This window comes from Portunus trituberculatus, chromosome 45 (assembly GCF_017591435.1).
Source record: "Portunus trituberculatus isolate SZX2019 chromosome 45, ASM1759143v1, whole genome shotgun sequence".
Lineage (NCBI taxonomy): Eukaryota > Metazoa > Arthropoda > Malacostraca > Decapoda > Portunidae > Portunus > Portunus trituberculatus.
The window spans coordinates 9,378,135-9,404,979 of NC_059299.1; the positions used below are offsets into that span (position 1 = coordinate 9,378,135).

At 40.6% G+C, this 26,845-nt stretch overlaps 2 protein-coding genes across 3 annotated transcripts in view; one reads left to right on the forward strand and one right to left on the reverse strand.

Moving 5' to 3' along the window:
* Positions 1-707: 707 nt before the first annotated feature.
* Positions 708-9,728, forward strand: LOC123519392 (cilia- and flagella-associated protein 251-like). Of its 2 annotated transcripts, XM_045280672.1 has the most exons (7): positions 708-769; positions 2,521-2,784; positions 4,588-4,662; positions 4,905-5,219; positions 5,846-5,939; positions 6,144-6,261; positions 7,384-9,728. In XM_045280672.1, the coding sequence occupies exons 2-6, from the start codon at positions 2,679-2,681 to the stop codon at positions 6,151-6,153; spliced, it is 600 nt and encodes a 199-aa protein (XP_045136607.1). In that variant the 5' UTR covers positions 708-769; positions 2,521-2,678; the 3' UTR covers positions 6,154-6,261; positions 7,384-9,728. The 2 variants fall into 2 exon arrangements, with proteins under 2 accessions (XP_045136607.1, XP_045136608.1); XM_045280673.1 differs by lacking the exons at positions 708-769; positions 6,144-6,261 and having other exon boundaries at positions 1,377-2,784.
* Positions 9,729-14,302: 4,574 nt separating this feature from the next.
* The window catches only part of LOC123519388 (protein slit-like), a 125,438-nt gene continuing 112,895 nt past the window's right edge, over positions 14,303-26,845 (reverse strand). The window contains 19 exon segments of the mRNA XM_045280667.1: positions 14,303-15,271; positions 15,764-15,962; positions 16,264-16,520; positions 16,848-17,071; positions 17,564-17,798; positions 18,072-18,270; positions 18,442-18,611; positions 18,974-19,113; positions 19,390-19,589; positions 20,052-20,232; positions 20,443-20,514; positions 20,725-20,796; positions 21,185-21,256; positions 21,623-21,694; positions 22,309-22,441; positions 23,399-23,562; positions 23,823-23,894; positions 24,508-24,579; positions 26,111-26,257. Of these exon segments, the coding sequence (XP_045136602.1) occupies positions 15,045-15,271; positions 15,764-15,962; positions 16,264-16,520; positions 16,848-17,071; positions 17,564-17,798; positions 18,072-18,270; positions 18,442-18,611; positions 18,974-19,113; positions 19,390-19,589; positions 20,052-20,232; positions 20,443-20,514; positions 20,725-20,796; positions 21,185-21,256; positions 21,623-21,694; positions 22,309-22,441; positions 23,399-23,562; positions 23,823-23,894; positions 24,508-24,579; positions 26,111-26,257 (2,908 nt within the window). The 3' untranslated portion in view covers positions 14,303-15,044.

Here is a 26,845-nt window from a genome sequence, read left to right on the forward strand (position 1 = left end):
TCTTCAGTACAAAGCAAAACAGAAGCACACTGCATGAAACGTTGTATAATAGTTGTACCGGTAGAGTGTGTGCCTATAATTCACCACCATGGTCGTCTGCTGGTCACCCAGCCAGCCTTTCCCTCGAGTTACATCCCGTACCTATTTACTGCTAGGTGAACAGGGGCCACACATTAAGAGGCTTGCCCATTTGCCTCGCCGCTTCCTGGGACTCGAACCCGGCCCTCTCGATTGTGAGTCGAGCGTGCTAACCACTACACTACGCGGTGTGTGTGTGTGTGTTCGCTGAGTTGAAGAAGTATTAACATAGCTCATGAACAGGGACGTATCCCTCTTCTTCCCCTCTCATCTCTCCTTTCCTCCCCTCCCCCCCTTCCTTCCTCTCTTCTTTTTACTCTCTCTCTCTCTCTCTCTCTCTCTCTCTCTCTCTCTACCCTCTCTCTCTCTCCTCCAACAACTTCCTCCTCCGTCTCTCTCTCTCTCTCTCTCTCTCTCTCTCTCTCTCCTAAGCTAACAAAAAATTTGAAAATATTTAGCAACTTTTCCTGATCCCCTGCAGTTTCTTCTTGCAGTCACACTTTAATGTTCAGCGTTTGGTTTCATTTAAAATGTTTAGGATGACGACTAGGAACCCTTGTTTGATCAACTGATAACATAGTAGCTACACATGATCGATGAACTTGTTGCGTCTGCAGTGTGGCACAAAGGGCGGCGGGTGAGTGTGGTGTGTTGCGAGACTGCAAAGCCAGGTTTTGTCAAGGTCAACAAGGTAGGGGTCTGTCGATGATACAGGAAGACCAAGCTAGAGTATACCGCCATGTTGTAACTATATTTTAACCGCTGCTGCGTTGCATGCTAAGACACTGCATATTGTGCTTGCGTTACTGTTTAGTGCAGAAAAGATCATTGCTATTGAGTCACACTGATGAATAACCAGTACGTTAGTCGTATGCAAAAGAGAAATGGGCATGTCACTGTTGCTAGGTTGGCCATGGGGACCTCCAGTGCACCACCCTCCCCCACTTTCCCTCACAGTTATATGGTTGTGATGTCTTGTGGAAAAATTATGCATTCCATTTAGTTTAGTTTACTAGTGTGTGTGTGTGTGTGTGTGTGTGTGTGTGTGTGTGTAAAATATAAGTGAATAAGAATAGGTGATACGCAGTTTGAAACACACACACACACACACACACTCTCTCTCTCTCTCTCTCTCTCTCTCTCTCCAGTGAAAGAATTTCCTTTTGTCCACTACCTACAAGCAATCTGACCAGGCGGAGGTGATTATATAAACCCCAAATATGGGAAAATGAGTTGCTTTTTACGAGCTGAACATGAAATGTCTGAAGACTGAGCTAATACGAGAGAGAGAGAGAGAGAGAGAGAGAGAGAGAGAGTTGAGTTACATTCTGGTTTTCCACCCTTACTACAATAGTAGTACTACCAGTAACCTAGCCTGCCAAACCTGACACACACACACACACACACACACACACACACACACACATGTTATGTTTTGTTAATAACAGGGATGGCGACTCTACATTCCACCGGTCCAAAATGGTCAGGGCCTTGTATCGATTCCACATTTCTCAAGAATCTAGGTAGAAGATGCTCTACAATATAAAATGTGTTTTTCCCCTTAAAACCCCTTTACTTACTTTATTGAAGGTAATGGATTTTCTGTTCATGTTTTGTCAAGCTAGTTCATATATATTTCAAGAGCGAGAGTATCAAGACGCGAGCCAATGAATAACCTATTTTGGTGTTTGGAAAAGGTGCTCATTGATCGCTCCCATGGCCTCGCTCTAATAGTTCTTCTTTGACATAATCAGCTTAACTTCCTCACAGAACTTTCCCATGCCGTCTCATAACTTAGATGATAATGTAAGTTCACGCACATGTATGCATATTTTCACTGTTCAGGATGTTAGAAACAAGGAAAACACTCGATTTGCCGTTTCCAAAAATTGAGTACAGAAACAGATTTAAAGTATTAATATAAGCAGATGAGTGAATAATTTGTTCCGTTTTGGTCATACATGTCGATATCGCCGCTGTCCCTTCATGTCAGCGGAGACATGAAGGGCTAGCTGCCTTTCACTATTTAAGTACGTGAGCCATACGCACTCCACTACATTATTCGAATCGGTCATGAGTTGCGAATGGAATAATCTTGAGCAGTGACATTGCAGTGTAAGCATTGCACAAGCACTAGTGACAAAAATGTAGAAATACCAAGAAATATTGTAGTTACATATGCTTAGACTGTTGTTTCACTTCAACGTACGGCGCCGTGCGTTGAAGGTTTATTGCCGCGTTATATAAGTAAGCGTGGAGCTGGGTTATGTAATATGCCGTGCAAGAGTTGACTGGGTCCACCTCTCTCCATCGGCGACCCTCCACCTCCCACCGCGGATGCCACAGTGTGTCATACTGAACATTAATTTCGCCACATTTATTCGATGTAATTTATTGGGGAACAACAACTATTTTTTAATATTACCTTGTTTCAATATCAAGCGTGAGGATACTGCAAACGATTTCCTCATTTTAGCATGAGTTAAATTTGAAAAAAAAAAAAAATTGTTTTGAGTCGGTAAGTTCTGTCCGGGACGGAGCCGCCGAGCGTGTTGCTGAGCAGACGAGAACACTTGAACGTGGAAACTCAGCCAGGGAGGATGCCAACTACACGCAGCAGTGGTGGTAGAAGGAAGGAGCCTACTCTTAGAGTGGAGCCACCCACCAAAAGGCAACGGAAAGCACCTGTGAGAGCCAGGAAAGCAGGTGAGTGTGTGTGTGAGCAGAGGCTGTCAAGGTGCTCTTTCAAGAGGCGGAGCAGCATGGGGGACCGTCTGGCTTCTCCCTATTTAATTCAACACTGCCTCCTTTTCTTCATTCCTTTGTTTATCCCTACAGGCTCGGCTCCCCCCACTCAGCTCCCCTCTCGCATCTCTTCCCACCCAAAGAAAAGGAAATTTTAGGACGTGGGGAGGTGAGACAGTGCAGAAAGTGAAGTTCAAGTGGAGAGAAAAAAAAGTGATTTTTTTTTATTTATTATTATTTTTTTTTGTGAATTTGCTTGGCTTTGAGTGTACCGTGCTGTGTTGAGTGATACATCACGTGACAAGTGATAGATGTGTGTGTGTGTCAGTATTAGTAGCACATGAACGCAGCTAGGTTGTGTGCTGCACATGAGCGGTATTGTTGCCACGTGGGGACGAGGAAGTGGCGGGAACGTACCATGACTAACCTTACGATGTGATGAAGCCACACTGGAGTATATTGTCTGACACTGATATATTACATGTTTTGTGTACTAGATATATGACATCCACTTACCTTTGTTAGTATTTGTTCCGCTTTGTGTTGATTGATGTGTTATGATTTTTCTCTGTTCGGACTGTTGGTGTTTGGAATTTCCTTCCCGAAATAATAATTTGTCCATTCGCTTCAGTATTTTCAACTTCTTAGTTCCTACATTTTGGGAAGCTTTATCTAGTTGAAGAGTTCAAGAGTGCTTTCATAGTTCCAGATAATTGAAACAAGGTTTCTACCTGATAAATGGAAGATAACCCGTAAGAAACGGACCGATTACTTTCGGTGGCCTTTGAAAACCGACCGATGATAGAACAAACTGTTCAAGAAATCGATCTTTAAACAGGTAAAAGTTTCTCTCTCTCTCTCTCTCTCTCTCTCTCTCTCTCTCTCTCTCTCTCTCTCTCTCTCTCTCTCTCTCTCTCTCTCTCTCTCTATTCCAGGATACATGCGAGATGTCTGCTGGGTATGCTTTGCTGCATCAGAATTAGCCAACCATCTAGTGTTTCTTTATCTTTATGATTCTTGTACTTCTGGTTGGCTGAATGTTGGCGATGAATTAAGACTAGACTTTTACCCAGAGAAATCAAGAGAAAATCAGAGAGAGAGAGAGAGAGTAATGAATATTGTTGTCATCATTATTTTAAACGTACTGACAAGATCCCCGTCCTCAAGTCGCTGGCACAGACAAAGGAGAATGGTGCCAAGGTCTTCACGTTCGAGTGTGCCAGGGTCGCGGTCAGAGTAAGGCGGCCAGTAGGCAGGCCGAGGGTAATATTTAATCGTTATTTATGATTTTTGGCATGTAAACTTGGGGTTATAATTACTTACAAGTGAGATATTGCTTGCGGAAATCAGTTATGTATAATAAACACGCCTGTTATTGTGGGTGATTTCAATATGTTTTGTCAAGTCTGTATCCGCTCTCGTGAGGTACCTTGCCTCCTGCGATTTCCTTTCGCAGCGGTTCATGCTAGTTTTCGTGAATTGTATGTTTTTTTTTTATAATATAGTGGACTGGTTTGTTTCATCGGTAGGAAAGAGGGTATTTCTTATATACTTTGCTGTGGCTGTCTCTCCGTCTTCACATTGCGTTGTGCTTGGCTCTTAAAGAATTCAAGTAATTTGTGAAGTTTTCCAAGATTTGAATGTGGAATTTCTGTGCTACAGGATGACACCTTTATGAACATGTTACTTAAGAGGCACGAGTGGGAGGTGAGTGGGATAAGTGTAGAAGGAAGGGATTGAAGTGAGTTATATATGTGTTTTCAGAGCCAGTGAAAGAGCCAGAGCCAGAAATCGTTGAAGAGCAGGAAGAAGCAGAGCCAGTACCCCCTCCTGTAGAAGGTAATATGTCCTGTACTTCAGTTCTCTCTCTCTCTCTCTCTCTCTCTCTCTCTCTCTCTCTCTCTCTCTCTCTCTCTCTCTCTCTCTCTCTCTCTCTCTCTCTCTCTCTTGCCTTAAACAATAGTGATTTTCTTCTCCAAATTAGATATTATTGCTATTGAAAATATGAGTCATACTGGCAGGCAGACCAAATGCTCCTAGTAATATAGATTTTATTAGCATACTTTTATTGCCATTGACAGAGAAGAAAGAGAATGGCCAGACTAATGGTGATGCTCATGAAGAAGAGGCAGAGGAGGAAGAGGAGAAGGAGGAGTCAAAGACTGAAGAGAATGGTGTAGCTGCTGAGGAAGTAGAAGAAAAAGAAGAGGAGGAGCAAAAGGATGAGGAGCCTATAGAAGAAGAGGAACCTGCTAAGGAGGAAGAAGAAACAAAAGAGAAGGAAAATAATGAAGAGGCAGCAACAGAAGAAGAGGAAAAAGTAGCAGAAGAGCCAAAAGAAGAGGAAGCACCCAAAGAAGAAACGGTCCCAGAAGAAAAGGAAAATGAGCCAGAAGGTAATAATACAAAAGTCACTGTCTAGCTTTATTGTTTATTGTTTTATTGGTTTATGAATATCTACAGGTGTAGAAGGAAAAGATTTGTGGAAATACAGGTGAATTTACTGTCTCCAACCCTACCTACTCCTACCTAACAAAATGTAAATGATAACTTCCATCAATGAGATATGAATATTGCATAATTAATTTCTAGGATATTTTATGTCTAATTATTTCATTTTCAGTTACAGATATGTAGACATTTCATGCAAGACAAAAAGTTCCTTTCCACTACTAGTTCTTATTTTTCTATATATATGTCTTTTGTTGCTTCACTTTGGTTTGTGATGTTCAAATTGATGCGAGTTATTGGACCACCACTTAAAGACTATTAGGACAAGTTAGCGTTCTTTCATTTATATGTCAAGATCAAAGTTTGGAACAAGGCCTGTCTAGCGCAAGAGGTTCTTAACATACCATGCTCAGGTGAAGAACTGAGTGCCATTGTGACCAGCTTCACCAGACACTGCTTGGGACTGGTAGTCTTTGTTGAGAGATGCAAGACATACATGTATATTTAAGTTAAACACTATTTGTACTCTATCTCCTATGTACAATTAATGTATGATGTATGTTTTTTACAGCCCCTGCTGAGGTGGAACCTGAAGCTCCCCCTGCTCCAGCACCCACCAAAGGCAGACGTGGCCGGAAGCCGAAGAAGGTGTCTGTTGAGCACTGGTGAGTGTTGCTGATCTGTGATAGAATTTGCTATTGTTGTGTGAGGTGCTGATTTGGCTTGCCTGAGGCAGAAGGCTTTCATTATCTTTTCTTTCTCTTTAGGAACTGACACAATTGTTGTACATGTAGGAAACCTTATTGTGGGAAACCTCATCATAAGCAATAATAGGAGAAGATATAAGTAGGTATGTGTGTCTTTTACAGCAAATCATGAAGCGTATTCAAACGGAATGCTGTTCAGGTGACTGACAGCATCCGTTCCATGTTCCCCGATATTGAGGTGGAACTCAATCCAAAAAAACCACGCTCCAAAACTTTTGAGGTATGTCGGTAATTTTTGAAAAATTTATATTTATAATTGTTTTTCTTCTGTCTGTATTCCTTGGGATGCAACTTAGATATTTTCTGATGCCTAGTAGCTTTTATTAATGTACATAGACACACAAGCATGCATAGTGCATACATGTAGTTGGAATAAAGATAATTGAGATTTATAGAAACCAAACAGGTTGAGTTAAGAGAAGCATTAGAGGAGGAGAAGGCTGGTGATGTAAAGAAAATATTGACATTGTGAAATGGGTGAACCTTTGAGAGAAGTATGAGGAATGGAAGAAGGAAACATGGAAATGGAAGATGATTGATTAAAGGAGAACTAGAGATTTGAAAAGTGATGAATTGCCACAGTGGTGGTATGTCTTAGTGTGCGACTCTGCCTGATAGTCATGCGCCGTCACTCTCAATTTTGCTGATGGATGAGGAGACAAACACATGGTCATACAATGTTTCAACATTGATATGCATCATGCATCATGTGCCGAAAGTTCATAATGATCATATAGATGATTTCTGCTCCTCTGCTACTGAAACTAAAACAACATGAAAGAGAGAGTAGAAGTCTGCTTTTATCATCTGATCTTTTCTAGTATTTGACCTCACTCAATTAGACTGTACTGTGATGTATTTCATACCTATTGAAGAACTGTTGATGGTAGAAATTGCATGATTGATAGTGTTACAAACTTAAGATATCTGAATTGTTTAAATTATGCAAGAGGTAGTGACTGTTCTGTTACTGAACTAGTCTTTCATGTTATTATTGCTGGGAAAAAGACTTTGTATGTCAGTTCAGTTTTTTCTCCTTCAGGGTTTTTTCAGTACTGAATAAAAAAGAAAATTTGATTGTTTCATACATGGCTGTTTCAAACTTTCTATACAGTCTTAACATTTTACTTCACTCAATTCTGTTATTTATATATGCTTTTGTATTTCAAGTTTTCTCTGTGAAGATACTTGCCATGGAAGGCATCACACTACAAATAATATCTTAATGGAAAAGCATTGATAAATTATAGATGAAACAGCCTAAAGTGTTTAGGAGTCACAAGCATTAGTTTTAAAATGTTTGTTAGTGTACATTGCTTCCTACCAGTGTTCACTCTTCCAGATCACGGTAATCTTCGAGGATGGGGAGTCTGTCTTGGTGTGGTCAGGCCTCAAGAAGGGACCACCACGCAGGCTCAAGTTTCCAGAGGCATCAAATGTTCTCACCAGCATTGAGGAACTTCTGTAAACAACTACCAGGAAGAGGACAATGATTTATCAACACTCTGCTAGGAATGCCTCATCTCTTACTTTAGCATTTTTCCCTGTAGTATGTTATCAATATTTTTCCCTTTGTCTGTTATTTTCTCTTTTCATTAGATTAATGGAAAACCAAACTATGGTTACATGAGTTGCTTGTCTTATGGAGCTTTGAAACAAGTGGCAATTAACATGGACTGTGTGCGGTAACTTATGTCTGGATCAGCTCAGGTGTGAAGTAGCAAAAAAATGGCTGGGATGGTTTGCCACTAATATGTAAGTATGAACCTATTGAAGGTTACCTGCTACCACCATCTTTGCTTACTGTAGTTATACATATCCAAGGAAGTGGCTGGTTTTTGGGATATATTTTCCAGTATCTCATTATATTTATAAGTTAGTATTTGGCTGATGAGTATCTAGGGCTGTGAAACTTGTAATGAAAGTTATATAATCTTGAAATAGAATAACTCTGAGCATAAGTTAAGCTTTGAGAATGTTTTCTTTTAGCAACAGGCAAGAGGTTAGTATCCAGAAAATAAACTTTAATGTAAATATCATAATGTGTCTCATCTATGTACTCAGATTCTTTTCAGCTGACACTTTTTTGACAGTTGTGGTCACCAGGAGTCTAACATATCACAAAAGAAACATTTCACAATTTCTTAGCCTAGTTGACAGAGGTTATCCTGTAGAGCCGCAGTTTTCCTGTTTTCATCTAAAACACTGAGCTTACCTTTCATGATGATGCTGCGTTAATGATGTCTGCAGTATTCAAGCTCATTTCTTATATGAACAAAGATCTTAGATATTTGTTTTTCTTTCCCTATTAATTTTTTTGACTTCCAGTTAATGGACACATCTTTGCCAACCTCTGTAATGTGCATGAGAATTACTGCTAAATTCCTTGTGATTGGTTACTTGAGGTTACATGTAAGTGTCCATACTGTAATTGGTGAGTGCCACCACCTGGTATGGTATTTGTCCTCATCTTGAAAAAAATCTGACAGTGATGAGTAGAAAGGGCCTCTCCAATTCTTGTAGTGTGTTGCTTGCTAATGCCCAATAGTGATAGGTGGCCTGAAGAAACACTGAAGGTGACTGCAGTTGACCTATTGCCTTATCTGTTATTATTTATTACTGGTATTCATCAAACTAAACAATCCAATAGCCGAATTAATATTTCTTGTTATTTTTCTTTTTTCATATTAAACCTAATTTTAGTTCATTTGATAAGGGTAATAAATTTTATGTCATTATATCAGTGCCTTGAAAAAAAAAAATATCAATGCCTTGAAATCTGATCCAGTTTGGTTCCTGAGATTGGTTTCTTTTACATTGCAGTCCATTATTCCTGTAGTTTTTTCATGAAAGATTAATTTATTTCTGTGCATCGGTTTTCCTAAGCAGAGTGTCATGAAAGGATAATCGCCTGTGGCAGGCAAGGGACTTAGCTCTGCTGGGTGCTCCTACAATGAAGGTCTACGGTCAAAGCTTTGCTCCCCAAAGACTGGAAACTTTGGAGCACCCAGGCATGGGGCTTAGTGGCCAGAGCCTCCTCCAGATGATGCACCACTAAGTCACTTAGTTTTGTATCCCTGGTACTTTTTGTCTAATGTACAAAGTTTGTAGGTGCTGGCAGTGGTGCTGGACAAGTGTCACCCACTGTGCCTTGTGCTGTGCCTCTAGCCAGGACCAATGAACACAGACTCTCCAAACAGATACTGATGTAAGTTAAGAGAATCTTAGGTAGTGTTTTTTTTATCCCATATGTTTTCCTATGTGATGAGTAGTTTTTGTAGAGTCTTGTAAGTATACAAATAACATTTTATTTTTGGTCTTTTAAGAATTTCATTATGTGAAAACTTTTCTCCACAAAGTGGTGCTTAGTTCACTGTAATTATAATGCTATGTTACCAGAGAACAGAATAGTTTCCTCACATCTTACTTTTACCTTTAGGTATATATTTGTAGAAGAAAATAGCAAGTTATAGATGTGTTAAACTTGTGTTTGTAAGAAGGAATCAAATTGTAAATTTATATTTTTTAAGCTGCAGATTGTTCAGATTCATGTTTCTCTTTGGTCACCAAAGAATATTATCTTGAGTTAGTGTTAGTGATATTTTGAAATTAAAGTGAAATTACACTGTTGCAGTGATTTTCTAAAATTAGAAATTTGTGAATTATTGAGATTAAAGAAAAAGCATACAGTTTGAATTACTTGGAAAACCTTGGCATTGGGCAAACTCAATAGAACAGAGATGTCACATTCATAGGATTTGTTTCTGCAACAGTTGCTAAGAGACATCTGATGCAGAAAATCTTATTTTTATTAACACCGACTTGTGTTGCTACATGATTTGCAAACCAATCATTATTGTGGATCTTGGGGATTTATAATGAAGGAAGAGGCAGCTAACAATGAATTTTGTATCTATAACAATGTTGATTTTATTCTACAATTCAGTATCCAAAACAAGGTATCTTGCACTTATAAGGAAGAGAAAGACCTGCGAGTGGTCATTTAAGATACTCTGTCCCCAGAAAAGTACAGATGTACAGGGTGTTAACGAATATAGAGTGGCATGTCACTACATGGACAAGAATATGGCATAGTGGATAAGGTGGTGATCGTGGGATGAGGCAGATGTCCACGTGTAGGTTCGAATCCTACCATGTACTGCCTTGAAACTGTGCCACTTGTCAAGTGGATTAAAGTTACCTACATGTCACCATGATATCCAGGTTCTAGATGGTTACACCAAAGATGTGCTTGGGTTTTGTTATGGGCCCTAATATGAGTATCACTAAATAAAATTGCCTGTGCCACTAATAGGTGGAAGGTGAACAGTGCTTCCCATACATAATCTTCAAGTATACCTATGGGTGCTATAGGCCCTAACAGAAAAAAAATAAAAATAAAAATAAATGAATAAATAAAACCATGGTATGACCCAGGTTGGAAAATGCACAAATTTTGTTGTCATTGCATATGAAGAAATATGAAAATGGAAAAATTCCCAAGATGGTAGGCTACTCGAGCTGAAAGACCTCACCTTTGAAGAAAGATAAAAGGAAATGTGACTGACAACTTTACAAGATAGAAAAGAATGAGAAGATCTAATAATGATGTACAAAATAGTTAACTGCATTGACCTGGTGTTGCTGAAAGATGAAACTAGACTTATGAGAGAGCTCTCAAAGAAGATTGGGAAGAGTCATTCTTTATGGGACATCATAAAGCATAGTTTTCCACAGAACTTTGGATATATGGAATGGCTTGAGTGAAGAGGTTGTTACAGCAGCCAATGTACATATGTATCTTAAAATAAAAGTTGGATAGATATAGATATGGAGACAGGACATCACGAATGCTGTTTGAATCTTGTAATATATAACTAGGTAAATGCACTTCTTTACATCTCACCCTCTATACCTCTTGGAGGGAGACCACAGGAACAGGAGCTGTGTGACATCTGCATTAGGACCCAACAATACCAGAGCCTTGCTGCACCTTAAAACACAGGTCTCTCCCTCTAGTACTGGCATCTTATCTGATCAGTTGATTGGGCCATGTGAGAAAACTTACCATTGACATCCTCAAGGCCACATCTCAATTCATGCATTCAGTTCCCCATTCATCACCCATGCTTAAGCACAGGCATTTCCCTTGCATCAAGTGCTGTCTTGACACTGCACATTCATCTATTGTGGCTTTTCCCTGAGCCTTACAGCAGATTGAAACATCTCCACCTGTTCATCCATTCTTTCCTCATTGGCAAATTTTCCTTCAACAGTAGTCCCAGAGCCTTAAAGTTTTATTTGATTCTTACATGCACCTCAGTTACCTCATCTCCATTACACACATCATCTTAGTTAATTTGAAAAAAATGGTTAAGAGATGTGAGTACTGGTTGCATGGAAAACACATTTTATGTGTTTTCCCTTGCAATCTTTGCAGTACATGTCATCTCGCTTGAGGAGGTCACTGTATTGTAAACACTGAAGAGGACATATTAGATTATATATTATCATTAAGACTGGAGTTTTGTACATCTCAGAAGGTTATAAGGTATTCTGCGCATGAGAATTGGGTGGGTGATGAGGGAGGCCAATGGAAATCAGTCATTGGTGGTGTTGAAAGCCACAGAAGTTCAAAGGAAAGTTTCTACTACCTTAAATACCCATAATTTATTTGTAATTTCATGATGAAAGTATAGGTTTTGCAATTAAAGTTGCAATCATATTGAATGTCATGGGAAGAGCTACTATCATACACTTTAATATTAGAACAAAGACAAGTATGGTATGTACATTCTGGTTCCATTTCCTCCAACACCGATGTCCACCCAAATCACTGGCATGTCCCAGCTGCTGCCTTCTGACTCAGCATACAGAAAATATTTACAAACAAGGGTTGAAACCAGCAAATATACACACCTTGAGTACCCTCATTTGTTATTGTTATACAGGAGACTATTGTGACCACATAATTGTACAACTTTGTGTATATGATCATGTATAAGCAGAAACCTACATAGTCTGCTTTGTCTTGAGGAAAGAAAATACAAGTTGCCATTATTGGAATCTTAGGATGACAGCCAATATTTGTCGCAGGATGAGGAAGGGAAAGTGCATGAAGCTGAAAAAAAGTACCTTTTCCAATGGTGGCATAAGGAATACATCTGATCACGAGAGAGAGAGAGAGAGAGAGAGAGAGAGAGAGAGAGCACAAAAAACCATCATAACAGCTGAACAAAGGGATGGGATGCTGCATAATGAGGTGATAGAGTCCATGGCTGCATTACTGGTAGCCTCAACAACATCCACTGAGGTATCTGAGGTGACATGTTGAGCAAGATGAGTGCAAGTAAAGTATGAAGAGAGATACACATTACTGTAATTCACACATATTTTGTTAAGATGCACAATGAGTTTTGCATGGCTTTAATAACGTTTAACTTATGGAAACTGAGAAGGCTATATTCATCAAGAAATTGGCATGGTTATTTTGATTTAAGAGCATATGTATGAAGATCAATGAAAAATTCTGTTGATAAGGGATTTGTCTCTGAGTGACAGTCGCAAGTTCTATTGAAGTGTTCTAGGTATCGCATATTATTGAAAGCAGGACAATAGAAAATTCCAAAGTTACATGATAAAGAATCTCCACACCACTGGAAGAAACTCATACTACCATCAGTATGCTTTCTTGTGATGAACACAAGAAAGTGTCTCAAGATCTTAAAGTGACTGGACAAGGATTTAGATTGTTGAAGTTTATTTAGGACATGATTTGGTTCCTCTGAGTTCATTTGGGAAGAACTATGCCTGAGTTTAGTTAGGAAAAGAATTTTGGTTGTCTCATCTCTTCATTTGGGGAAGGATTTTTGTTTGTCTGACTTATTCAATTCCTGGAGCACCGATGGCAGATATTTCACTACTGGTTTTGGCTTGGTCTATAATTGTGTCAGTGTACAGAATTAAGAAACATAACAAGACATGAATATAGCTGGTGCTCGTGACGTGTTGTTAGAAGGAAAACTCAACATGATGTGAGAGACCCAGCCTTGTGAATCTCACTTGATATCACGCTGTTAACAGACACTTTTACAAATCTCTATAATTGAGTCAGGCCAGGCAGAGGCAAGCTTATCATAAAATCTACATAGGCCAGGACCACTCAAGTGAGTCGAGGGAGGTATTCTTGTTGCTCATTACTAGGGTAAGTAATAAAGGAGATCAGAAAACTGGGCTGCTGAGAATAAGGTTAAATAGGAACTTGGAGCCAAGCTTCTGACCTGACCTGACACTCAGAAGTTATGGCACAAAGGCAAGGAGCTTATGCTACTGTAGACAGCCAAGCCTACCTCAGGCGGCTCTTCCTTCTCACTAGTTCAAAATGTGGCCAAGTGATGAAGACTTGAGATAAATGTTGAGTAGAATTTGAGTTTTCATATATACTAGACAAGAACTTTTAGAGTCTAGGCTAGCACCACTGAGAAAGGCTGACTGACTAGACTACATCTGAAACTATAATAGCACAGATATGTCTCTGCATCTGTACAAAATATTAATGACCTGATACTTCATACTTCAAATAGGTAGAAAAAAATCTTGGGAGTTTCTATAAAACTTTGAATAATTGACTTGTGAAGGTGTTAAATTTCCATCACTTCACTTGTCGACTTTTATAATATAAACTAAAGCAGGATAGAATAGTTACTTTTTAATCACTATATACATTTTTAAACACTTAAATCTATGTATATATATATATATATATATATATATATATATATATATATATATATATATATATATATATATATATATATATATATATATATATATATATATATATATATATATATATATATATATATATATATATATATATATATATATATATATATATATATATATATATATATATATATATATATATATATATATATATATATATATATATATATATATATATATATATATATATATATATATATATATATATATATATATATATATATATATATATATATATATATATATATATATATATATATATATATATATATATATAATGAGTTGGATAATAGTTAACCAGGTGGTTTAGAGAAAGTTTTCTCCTCATACACAGACTTGCCTTAGCTATGTAAAACAGTTACATGTAATGTTTTGATATAGGAGACATACACATTGTAAGCTTCCACAGCTAGCAAACACAATGGCTTATGAGGTACGTAGTGAGGGTAAAAGGTGTATTATTATAATTATTATCATTATTATTAATAATATTATTATTTATCTACTTTGCTGCTGCTGCTGCTGCTGCTGCTGATCTTAAGGATAGTAGTAGATATGGGAACTACACATGCAATACACCACTCCAAATAAAACTGTAAGTTATAAGGAGGGAGTGCTCTTAATGCATCTCAAATGATCTAAACTTTGATAATATCTAACACCTTTGTCCATCTGCTGTACTACTCTCCTAGGTCTTCATTGTGCAGCATATGGTTACTAGCCTGTGTTCATCAGGTTGCTTCGTAGGATACCTCAAGGGCAAACAATATCTGCTTTTCTCATGTCAACTGTTTTTGCCATTTCATGTTCTTAAGTATGTCTTTCAAAGCATTCCACACTTTCTACTTTCTTCCTTCTCACTGTTTAGTGTTCCTTTATTTACTGAGTTATCTATTATATTTATTTATTTTTTGTTTGTTTTATGAGACAAAAGTCACTTTCTCCAGCACACAACTCCACTAAGCTGCCTGTTGGCCAGTGTCCCAGTGCACAAGCAAGGGATTCTTCTCAGGCCATGCCTAACACACCAGGCTTCCCAGTGTCACTTCCCACAGCCGTCCACTAACTTTCCAATGCAATTTGGCAATCTGTAATGACTCGAGTGTCAGATAATACTTGACTTATGGGGTAGTGCCAAAAAAGGAAAAAAGTGGTTCCTGTATCTGGTTATGACTGTGGCACTTAAAATGATTCCATCTCTGCACCGGCATGACTCCCTCAGTAACACCTCCTGCGACACCGACACTTCCTGATGATCTCTATTTCCTTCTTATAGGACGTGCCGTCATTACAGATGAGGCGAACCTGGCGTTGCTTGGTGCGGCGTGGCTTGCAGCAGTGTGAGCCACATGTGCCACTGCAGATAGCGTTTTTGATAGGTCGGCGAGAGCGACAGCCGTTCTCCACGTAGTACTCAGTGAACTGCTCCTTACGGCACGTGGGAGCTGCAGACAGAACACATGGTTAGCCAATACCCATTTAATAGTGCTACTGATAGCACCAGGCTGAAGAGAAAGGTGTGTAGAAGGCAGAGGAGAGGAATACTGCATATTTTGTCTGACCCTTAGAAGATGTGAGGCCAAAATCTTATTACAGCCACTCACAGCATAGATCAGCGCCATGTCAATGCAGGAAGATGAAGGGACTAACTATCAGCTCTGAGTAAAAGGGATAGATTTTCATGTATTTTAACATTGTTCATTCAGCTGGATTTGTGTAGCACCAGACCAGCCTAGAAAGGTGCTGTACATTCAGTGGGTGCCATCATGAAAGGTGTGCTGCAGATGTGCTATGTGGATAGACTAATTAAGAAAGTTCAACTGACTGCAGTTAACAGCACCATACTGTGGACAGATGCTGTGAAAAACTGAACTACATGCAGCCAACTTAATAAACATGAAATGAGTTTTAAGTGGAGTTATCTCTCACAGACTCACCTTGGTCACACAAGCGGCCTGACCACCCTGTCCGGCAGCGACACTTGTAGTCTGCGGCACCATCTGCCTTGCGGCGTGGCTTGCAGCGACCACGACGGCACTTATGGTTCTCACATGGGTCAACTCTGGCTGCCTCCTCATCTCCTGATTCCTCCACCTCAGTAGGTGTCTCTGTCTCCTCCAGCACAGGTGGGTGGACCTTAGGGTGATGGGTAACTGATCAGGGCCAAGTATATCTGTCAAACTTATAAGAACAGGATAAGATTACAAGGGGAGCTGCAAGAAACCATCAGCCCTGAGTGAAACACTTATCATCCTCATCCATAACTATGTAATATTCTATGAAACTTCCCTAATGACTTAAACTTACAATTTCAATACTGAGTCTATTCCATTCATCTGCCATTCTATCTGAGAACCATGCATAAAATATCTCTTATCACTCATAAAGACAGAGATAAGGTGGTGAAGAGTTTAAGAACACTGTCTTTGATCTTTACCTGGATTTCATTAGCAATAGAAGTGTTGTGAGGGCAGTCCTGTTCATCCATGGCTGGACCACCAGGTCTCTGAGTGACTCTAGGGGCACCAGAGACAAGAGGCCCTTCACTTTCTGCTGCAATGATCACTCCCTGTATCCCTCGCTGTCCTTGGTCCCTCACCGTTTCTTCCCCTCCACACCCAGGTGCCACCTTGTGCTGCTGTCCTGAGCCGAGGTCCTTCAGCCGCCCATTGAGATACACTCGCTCCAGACACCCTGGGGGAGGGGGGCACAACACATGAGTATATTCCCTCCAGATACCCTAGAGAGGCACAGTACACATCACAACCTTCAAACAGTTCATTCCCCATTAACATCTATCATAAGTATTGTAAGCTGTCATAGCCTTTTTCTTGTCCTAGGCCAGAGGTCTCTTTTGCATGAAAAGAATCTGTTTTTTATCAATTCTGATCTCTCACTGCATTTCCAGCAATCTTACATTCTTGTATCTGAGCATCAGTGGCACACATACGCTCACTGTAAGACCCAAATCTGATTAGATATTCTGAACACATCAAAGAAAGACAAGGTGTGTTGCCTCACCAATGAAGCTCCCAGTGTCTCTGAGGTGCCACTTCTTGGTCGCCTCCTCTGCCACCTCTCTGGGTAGGCCGCCAATGTAGAGAGGTGAGGTGGTCTGCAGGTACTCATTGGTACCGTCATTGACAATGAAGCGTGCGGTGCCATGGTCGATGCGCAGGGTAAAGTTCTGCTTGATGGTGAGCAGCTCCACTGTGTGCCAGATGCCGTCGTTCACCATTTCATAGCTGTGGACAAGCCAAGACAAAGGCTACTCAAGCTCACACCTCAACACACATGAGAACATTGCCATGGAAAAAAGACTCCTGCTGTAGTACTTTTCCACAATCAAAATCAGATATAAGATTCATAAGGAGTAGATATTGATACAGAAGCTAATGGCAAACTTAATCTAGTCCTTGATATCCTCACTAACTAAAAATACAGAAAAGAAAGAGTTAATCCTTGATTTATTCTTACTAAAGAAACATCCATGGATAAAAGGATCTAGTCCATGATATCTTCACTAGCTAGAAACAATGGAAGGAGACTTAATTTATGGCTTAACTAGTTTTACTAACAAGAAGAAAACATATCTTCCCTAGCACCTTCCAAGCAAGAAACATCTATGGGAGGGAAAATATCTAATGTTTGACACCTTCACTGGAAAGAAATGTGGGAAAAAGAGAGTAATGATTTGTCACTTAATATAACTTGTGCTGGGCTGCAGAGTGGCTCACCTGAACATGTTGGAGACAGGATAGTTGCCTACGTCATAGGACACCCTCACCCTGCCCATGAAGAGCTCCACGGCAAGGTGTGCCGAGTCACCAGTGTACAGCAGCACACCGTCCTTCTGAGTGGTGCGCAGGTGCAGGGTGACGTTGGAGGATGGCCGTGTCTTGAGGGGCTCCAGGGCCAAGTATGAGTCATTAGCACCAAAGTGAACCCTTGTCAGGTACTCACAGTGCTTCCCTGAGGAAGGGAGGAGGAGGAGTTAGAAGAAATGTTATGGAGGAGAGTGAGCCAGGAAAACACATTCTTCTTTCCTGAAAAATCAGAAAAAAACATTGTGGGAGAGAATCAATCAGGAAAACATCATACACCTAATGCACATTAATTGAAAAGCCAGGGGATACTTGCACACAACACACAAAGTGCCGACAGAACAACAACAAAAGGGGTTTAAAGGAAGGGGATAAAAGGATGCAAAGCTAACCCACCCTGCTGTACATCTTCACTTCTTACCTGAGAACCCTGGAGAACACTTGCACACATAGTCCTTGGAGTTTGCTGGCACAAAGCAGATTCCGTTCTGACAGTCATTGTGTTGGCAGGGTGAGGTCTGCAGGTACACGGCCGGGCCCACCTCACAGAACTTGCCAGAGTATTCGTTCACACACTTACACGTGTATTCATTAATGCCATCAACACAGGAGGCACCATTCTGCAAGGCAAGTGGTTTGGTGGTCATTCACTATACAGTGTATTGTATATTGTCTTGTAGATGTGTGGGAGAATTTATCTTATCCTGAAAGTAGAAAAGTATAACATAACATATGCAAAATTCAGTTTCCATGTTTTTCATTACACTCCATTAATGTTTTCTGCTGCTCACCTGGCACAGATGGTTTACACAGTCATCCACATTATCGGTGCAGTTATCTCCAGCAAAGCCGAGGAGGCACTGGCACTCATAATGTGTGTTGTGGTTGAGGCAGGTGGCACCATTCTTGCATGGATTGAACTCCTTGCTACAGAAGGGAATCTTGCGCTCACAGTATTCACCTGAGGGAGACAGTCATGTGAAAATTATGTTTTCTTTCAAACTGATGAGATAATGTTACTGCTGCTTTGACATTGTTAAGTTTCTGCTGGGACTTCTATATATGTGTAATAAATTTAGTTTTATCATTCTTACACAGATGAGACTGAATGTTATTATTACTTCAAATGAAAGGAAGGAGGAAAGGAGAAAAAGAGAGAAGAAAAGGGAGAAGGGAGACTGAATTCTACTGCTGCTTCAAGTTAAAGGCAGGAGAAAGGAAGGAAGGAAAGAAGGAAGGAAGGAAGGAAGGAAGGAAGGAAGGAAGGAAGGAAGGAAGGAAGGAAAAAGATTGTGGAATAACATATGATGTGACAAAACTCACCTGTAAACCCTGGGTGACACTGACACCTGTACTGCTCCACAAGGTCAATGCAGGTAGAGTTGTTCTCACACTTGCTCTCCACACAGTCGTCAATGTTGATCTCACAGCGGTCACCCTCAAAGCCGGCAGGACAGTGGCAGCTACACACAGACAGAAAAACAAAATGAGGATAAGAAATAAGGAATTAGCATTGCAAATCACAGGTACAAGCAGTGGCAGGAAGAGAAAGATGATCAATTAAGGAAAAGGAAGAGAGAATTAAAGAACTAATATAAAAAAACCATGAGTAAAAGATTCGCAGACATGAATGTGAAAAATAAAAGTATAAGAGTTCACTGTATGACGTGTATAGAGGTACATATTATATTTTATTCTACAAATATACAGGCATTTAGTACATTCAGTGAGTGGCTTACCTGAACCGGCCAGCCTCCAGGATCTTGCATGTGCCAAAGTTCCTGCAGGGATTGCCATAACATGCATCTATCTTATACTGGCAGTTGGGTCCATAGAAAGCTGGTGCACACTCACACTCATAGCTGCGGTTGGCCAGAGACCGACAAGTGGCCCCATTCTCACATGGGTGTGTGTAGCAGAGGTCACACTTTGCCTGGACCTACAATGAGGGATGGAACCTTTGTAATATCAGTGTCAAGTGGCTTGTATGCACTCTGTTGTAACTCATTCACTGGTATCTGATACACCTTTCCTTAATAACTTCTCAGGGGCATTTCTTTTTTTGTTCTACAGCCATCTTCAAGTGTTAAACTGACTCAAATTGCAAAATCTTTACTTTTTATCCCTTTCTTTCCTACAGGTGTTGATGAAGATTTCATGAATTGATTTTAGTTGTGTGAACTGTTGCATATTGAGGGGGAAAAGGTTAAAGGTTGTTTATTTACACCACACGGGAGAAATTTACAACTGACACAGATTTGTAGGTGGTCAGTTAGAGGAGGAAATGGAAAAGGTGATGAAACCATATCAGAAATCATGATCTCACATTATAATTACAAACATTCAGTCAGCATTCCATTTTCACATTTCCATCTATACCTTCAGACTGATCCTGTCTCACCTCATCAGGCACCGAGGGAACACACTTGAAGGCCTGTGTGGGCGTGGTGAGGACCAGCTTGTCCCTCATGGTGGCTGGTTCAGCACACCGAGCAATGCCGGGCTCCACAAAATCACCCTTGATCCAGTCAGAGAACCAGGCCAGCGAGCAGTCACAGTAGAGAGGGTTAGCACCCATTGCTCTGCACACAACACAAAGTAATGTGTTATTGACACTTACACTGGAAAAGGTAGCTGATATATAAACTATTACACCACAATGTTCATATCCCAAGAACCAGGGCAGTAAGCAGTAGAAAGGGTTAGTGCCAATTACTCTCTCCACAACACAAGAGGGCTGATAGAATCATACAATTACACTAGAGAAATAGTATTTGTGTTGGCAAACTCACATGTGTGTGATGAGGACAAGGTCCCTGAATGCTCCATCTGGGATCATTGATACATCATTGCCATGCAGTGACCTGTGAGGAGAGGCCACATGTTGTAAGATTCCATGTTGCACAAGCACTGAATAAAAGGGAAACTGCAAGAAGCCATCAGGCCTGCATGTGACAGTCCTTGTATGAAAATTATATCAACCTGTCCTTCTTATTCATTAATTTCACAAAGTATCTTAATAATGACATGTAATATTCAGGTCATGTCATACTTCACTGTTGAATGAGACTTACAAAATGCGCAGTTTCCGCAAGCCGGCCAATGCATCCCTCTGCAGACACTGGAGCTTGTTGTAACTCACAATTCTGTAGGAAAGTAACATGAAATAAAATACCAAAGAGGCAAAACAGCAACAGCAAAATTAGAAGGGGAAAAGGAAATCATGGGTGTTGCTTGTGATATCAGAGACAACACTATTCCCTACTTGTTATAAAAGATGACTACACTAGTTAAATTGTTCGGTGACTGAAAATCTTCAGTTTTGGATTTTTAAACATTTCTACAAATTATAAAAATGGAAAGGTGTAATGTAGTGCCCAGTCAATGAAGCATGGTATATTTTCCTATGTGGAGTGGATGTAAAGACACAGAGTGGGAAGATTTTGCCACTGCAGCACAAGGTTGCATGAGTCACTTACAAACTAAAATGAAGCAGTGCATATTTTCCAGTGTGAACCGTGGATGAGTACTCACAAGGTGGAGAGCTGATGGAGGCTGGCAAAGGTGTTGTTCTGTAGCACAGCAATCTGGTTGTTGCTGAGGTCCCTAAGGCAGGAGGAATCGATGGCTGTTAACTTTCCGATAAATGAGTGTTAATTTGATTTGAGATGAAAAGAATGCTGTTAACTTTGAAATAGATAAGTGCACATTAGAGCATTCATTTTGAGTAGAAAGGGAATGCTGTTAATATTTGCTTGTGTAATGTGACTTTCTAATATAGTCCATATTATGAAAAGTTCGTGAAAAACACAATACGTACTATCTATCTAAGTATACACACAGAGTGGCCTAGACAAGCCATCATACACATACACACTCACTCATCATTCACACTCTTAGCCTCATTGGCCCCTGGTGGAGAAGCACAGACTCATGGCCCAGTACTCTGTGAGGAATAATAGTTTTGCTTACAGGCGGGTGAGAGCTGTGAGGTGGGAGAGGCGATCGGCATCCACCTCCATTATCTCATTGACATCCAGGTAACTGGAGAAAGGAAGAAAAGATTTAGTCATTGGCTTTAACTACAAAACAATTCATAATACAGACAATGAAAGTATATGATCTCTTTTCTTTCTCTTTTTATATATCAGATGTGCTTGGTCCTAGACACCAAACAGTATATGAAAAGGCCAAATGAAGCTGCAAGTTCTTATAAAAAGGGTGAACTAAAAAATGAGAGGTACCTTGAAAATATTCTTCATAAAAGAATTAAATTCCTTGGTAGGAAGCAATAAAGAAGAGAGGTGGTTCTTGCGTCAAGCAGAAAAGGGACAAGAGGCTAGGAATATTAGTTAACTCTTGCAATAGGGAAGTGGTCATAATAGTGGTGAAAGTACAAAGCTCTAGAAACAGTTCAAGTCATAGGTACAGGGAAATACAGCAGCAAAGGGGGAATTCCTGAGGTTGTCAGATAAGGGATGAAAGATTGCGAACACTATAGTTAATTTTTGCACTGGAAGATGGTCAGAATAGAGAAATTATACAGTCCAAGTGATGGAGAGGGAGAAATATAAAAGCAGGAAGAGAGTTACAGAGTTTACCTGAGAAGGAATGGGAGACTAAAAACACTGGTTAACTTTTCCATTGTGGACACTCACAGCTCAGTGGTGTGGGAGGGAATGCCGGTTGGGATGTGCTGCAGCCTAGCCCGCGAGCACCTCACCACCGTACCCTCGCAGTTACACTCGGCTGGGCACTGCTCCTCCACCCCCAGGCAACCCACCTCGTCTCCTGCAGGAAGGTAGATGTTGGAGTGAGCAGCAGCCATGGTGACAGGTCTTTGGAACATTTAGACTAGAAGTGTTGCATACTTTTTATGAGCTGTGTTTGACTTGACAGGATCCTTTTATAACTGGTGAAATTATCGCAGTACCTTGAAATTTTCTATCATTGACTAATAAGAAGATAACGATAGAAATTAATTTAAAGACGCATGCCAGTGGCCACTGGCCACGCGGCGCCCATAGGCACAAGGCCAGGGTATTTACGTTTTGTTGGTGCATCCGTGTTCAAACTTTCCGCCTTATCTCTCCATATCTCGCCCATTCCCCAACACAAGTCTTTAGGTTCGTGTTTTTTGAGTGAAGGAAACCTGGAAGTCCGAGAGTCAGTCACTGTCAGTGTGTGACGAGGCTTCAGTGGGTATCAATCTGAACCACTGCTGTGGTTCTCTACTTTCCATAGGCTCTGGTAAGTCTCGTTGTCGTGACACGTGTTTTAAGAATGTTTTCTCGGTTCTAGTGACTGATTAAAACGATTACTACGTTATTAACTGGAGGAACAGTTTTGAGAACCTGGCTTATCAAATGTGTGGCCCTTGAAAACAGTCGTAGTGAGAGAGCAGAGAAGATATTTCAGGACCTTGGTTCACCCCGCAGGAAGCGGAAAGTCTGCTGGCGTGACAGTGGCGTCCCAGTCTTTTTGCTGCTTCAGACCACGTAAGTGTAAATTTGACAGTAAACTTAATTCACGTACGCAGCCTTCCTTTCAGTTAGTATATGCCTCTTATTATCATTATCACGTAAGTTTTCTATTGTGGCCAAGTTTCGTGTTTGTGTGTTCTTGAAATGAAGAATGATTGCAAATGACTGTAAATAACTTGTGAATGATTGTAGTAGGTCATAATATGAGGGCGACTGGAAGACTGCAGTAGCTTAGCGTTCAATAGACAGACAGACACATACTTACCTTCACACAAGAACTGAGAGCTTGGCACATCTGTAATGAGGGTGCCCTTGAGTGGGGGCGGCGAATGGCACTTGGGTATGCCTGTGCGTGCGCCATGAGACCGCAGCCACTCCGCCAGCCAGCTCATGTGGCAGTTACAGTGCAGTGGGTTGCCATCCAGGTTTCTGAAGGAGGAATAGAGCCTAAGTAGGAGAAAAAAGAGTGAAAAAGAGAGATATTTATGTTCTTTCTTTCTTATATATATATTTTTTAAAGGAGGGAGAGAAAGAGACGTTTTCTTATTTACTTTTATGCGAGACTTAGGCCTAAAGCAACAAAAGAGACAATAAAAAAGGCCTACTGAGGATACGAGTTGCCAGTGTAGTGAAAACGATGAATCAAAATTTAAGGGTGTCTCTTTTTATCTCTTATCTTTCGTGCTTACATTTCCCGGAGTGCAGGTAGCTGAGTGAAGGCGCCAGGTGAGATACAGGTGACCTTGTTGTCTGCCAGGGACCTGTGACGAGGAGGAGGAGGAGAAGGAGGAAGAGGAGGAGGGTTACAAAGGAAAATTGGTTTTCTTCTTGCCTTCTTTTGTTTCAAGTTGTGGACTTTACTTATTTTTTTTTATCAATATTTTATTGATATACATATGATCTAAAATTTTGATTTAAGTGTTTGCGGTTGGTGAAATATGTATGTATGTGTCTTTTATCTTTCTGTTTGTCCGTCTTTTTGTTTATCTATCTATCTATCTGTCTATCTGTCTATCTGTGTGTGTGTGTGTGTGTGTGTGTGTGTGTGTGTGTGTGTGTGTGTGTGTAATTCACTGTTTGATCTGCTGCAGTCTCTGACGAGACAGCCAGACGTGACCCTACGGAACGAGCTCAGAGCTCATTGTTTCCGATCTTCGGATAGGCCTGAGACCAGGCACACACCACACACCGGGACAACAAGGTCACAACTCCTCGATTTACATCCCGTACCTACTCACTGCTAGGTGAACAGGGGCTACACGTGAAAGGAGACACACCCAAATATCTCCACCCGGCCGGGGAATCGAACCCCGGTCATCTGGCTTGTGAAGCTTGTGTGTGTGTGTGTGTGTGTGTGTGTGTGTACATACTCACAGCGCTCTGAGATGGGGCAGGCCTTTCAGTATGCGGCTGTTCACCTCCACCAGGTCGTTGTCAGACAGGTCACTGCGGGAGGCCAAAGGCGGGAAGAGTGGCTTAAATAACTGAAGACACTGTATAGGAGTGCCGCTAGGTAGATATCCTGTCCTCTTTGACATGTTTTATATTATCCTGGCGTATTTGATTTGTGTATGTTATCCTCCTCTATTTTATATGTTTGCGTCGTATCGTACTTTCTGACATGTTTTTATCGCGCTTTCTTTAGACAATATTCTGAAAGGTTTGGGATCTTACCACCACTATCTCAATAGGCTGTAATGGAAGCTATTGGGTGTTTTTTCCTCCTTTCTCTTATATGTTTGCTTTACATCGTATATTACATGCTTGTTTTATTGTGCTCTCTTTAGACAGTATTATGAAACACTGATGTATCTTACCGCCACTAATTTCAAAAGGGTTTATTGGAAATTATTTGGTGTTCGTGATTCTAGTGATATTTTTATTAGAAACTGATTCGTTATCCCTGTGGCATATGAAAAGTTAAGTTAGATTATTCACTGCCTTGTATCCGGTTTTGTCCTAAGTAAATAAATACATAAATAAAATAACCAAAAACAGTAAACGAGGATATATACTAAAAATATGACCGCACGAAATTAAGGATGATAAAAAACGAAAAACTGTCCTTGTAACCTAAATTTGAGACTTAACCTTGCTGATCCATTTACTATTTCCTTGTGAACTTACAGAGGGAAGGCGTCTGGTGGCATGGGAGGGCGAGACGTGTCTAATTACTACGGGAGGTTTGGGTAACGTGAATACAATTTGAGGGGAGCCACTGGGAAGGAAAAAAAAACTGGGAGAGGTGCGGGTAAGGTAAAGGTGGGAGGGTGTTAAGTAACCAATTAGGCGAGAATTTTAAGGCAAAGGTGACTCAGGCGAGGACAAGTGATGGGAACAAGTGCAGGAGAAGGAGGAAGAAGAGGAGGAGAGGGAGGAGGAGGAGGAGGAGAAAGAACCAAGAGGGAACATGTGGCTAGTGAGGTGATAGATTTAAAAAAAAAAAAAAAGATTGAATAACATTAAAAAGAGGAAGTCAGGAAGGAATATAACAAGAGACAGGTGAAGAGGGAAGACAAGAAGACAGGATAGAGAGGAGAGGGAGGAGCAGACAGGAGGTGAAAGCAAGACAGGAACACATAATTGACAGGAAGGAAAGAGTAGACAAAGAAAAGACAAGGAGGAGCAGACAGATGATGGAGGGAGGAAGATGAGAGAGAGAGAGAGAGAGAGAGAGAGAGAGAGAGAGAGAGAGAGAGAGAGAGAGAGAGAGAGAGAGAGAGAGAGAGAGAGAGAGAGAGCAATAATGATGGATGATTGAGGAAAAATAAGGCAGAAAGGACAGGGAAGATGAGATACAAACAACAACATTGACAGAGGAGAAAGAGAGTACAAAAAGGCAAGGAAGTAGATAACGTAAAGCGAGATAGAGAGCACCAATGACAGCCGATGGAGGGAATACAGGAGGAGGTAATGAACAGTAACAACATTGGCAGGAGGAAAGGGAAGCGGGTAATAGACAGATGGCATTACTCACAGGTGGTGGAGGGAGGGAACTGCCTGGAAAGCAGCTGGAGGAAGGCGCCGCAGCTGGTTGTTGGAAAGCACCAGGCGACGCAGACGTGACAGCTGGCCCAGTGCTGTGGACCCCCCCACCTCACGCAGCTCATTGTCCGACAGCAACCTAGAGGGGTGAAGAGACAGATGTATGGAGGTGAAGACAGGTGCACATAGGTGTAAGCCAGGTATAGATTGGTGCAAGTTAGGTATAAGTAGTTAACTGATAGGTGTAGGCAGGTGTACGCAAGTGTATGGTGATAAATATGTATAAGATGTGGACACGTGTGTATCACGTGAGGAACATGTGTAGAAAGGATGTGTGTGTGTGTGTGTAATTCACCTCGGTCGTCTGCTGGTCACCCAGCCAATCTTCCCCATTACGGAGCGAGCTCAGAGCTCATAGACCGATCTTCGGGTAGGACTGAGACCACAACACACTCCACACACCGGGAAAGCGAGTTATATCCCGTACCTATTTACTGCTAGGTGAACAGGGGCCACACATTAAGAGGCTTGCCCATTTGCCTCGCCGCTTACCGGGACTCGAACCCAGGCTTCTGTATATATATATATATATATATATATATATATATATATATATATATATATATATATATATATATATATATATATATATATATAAAATGTCCTTTGACCCCTTCGTTTTATATACATTAGTAAGAAAAGATAATGTAACATTATCGGGAAAAGT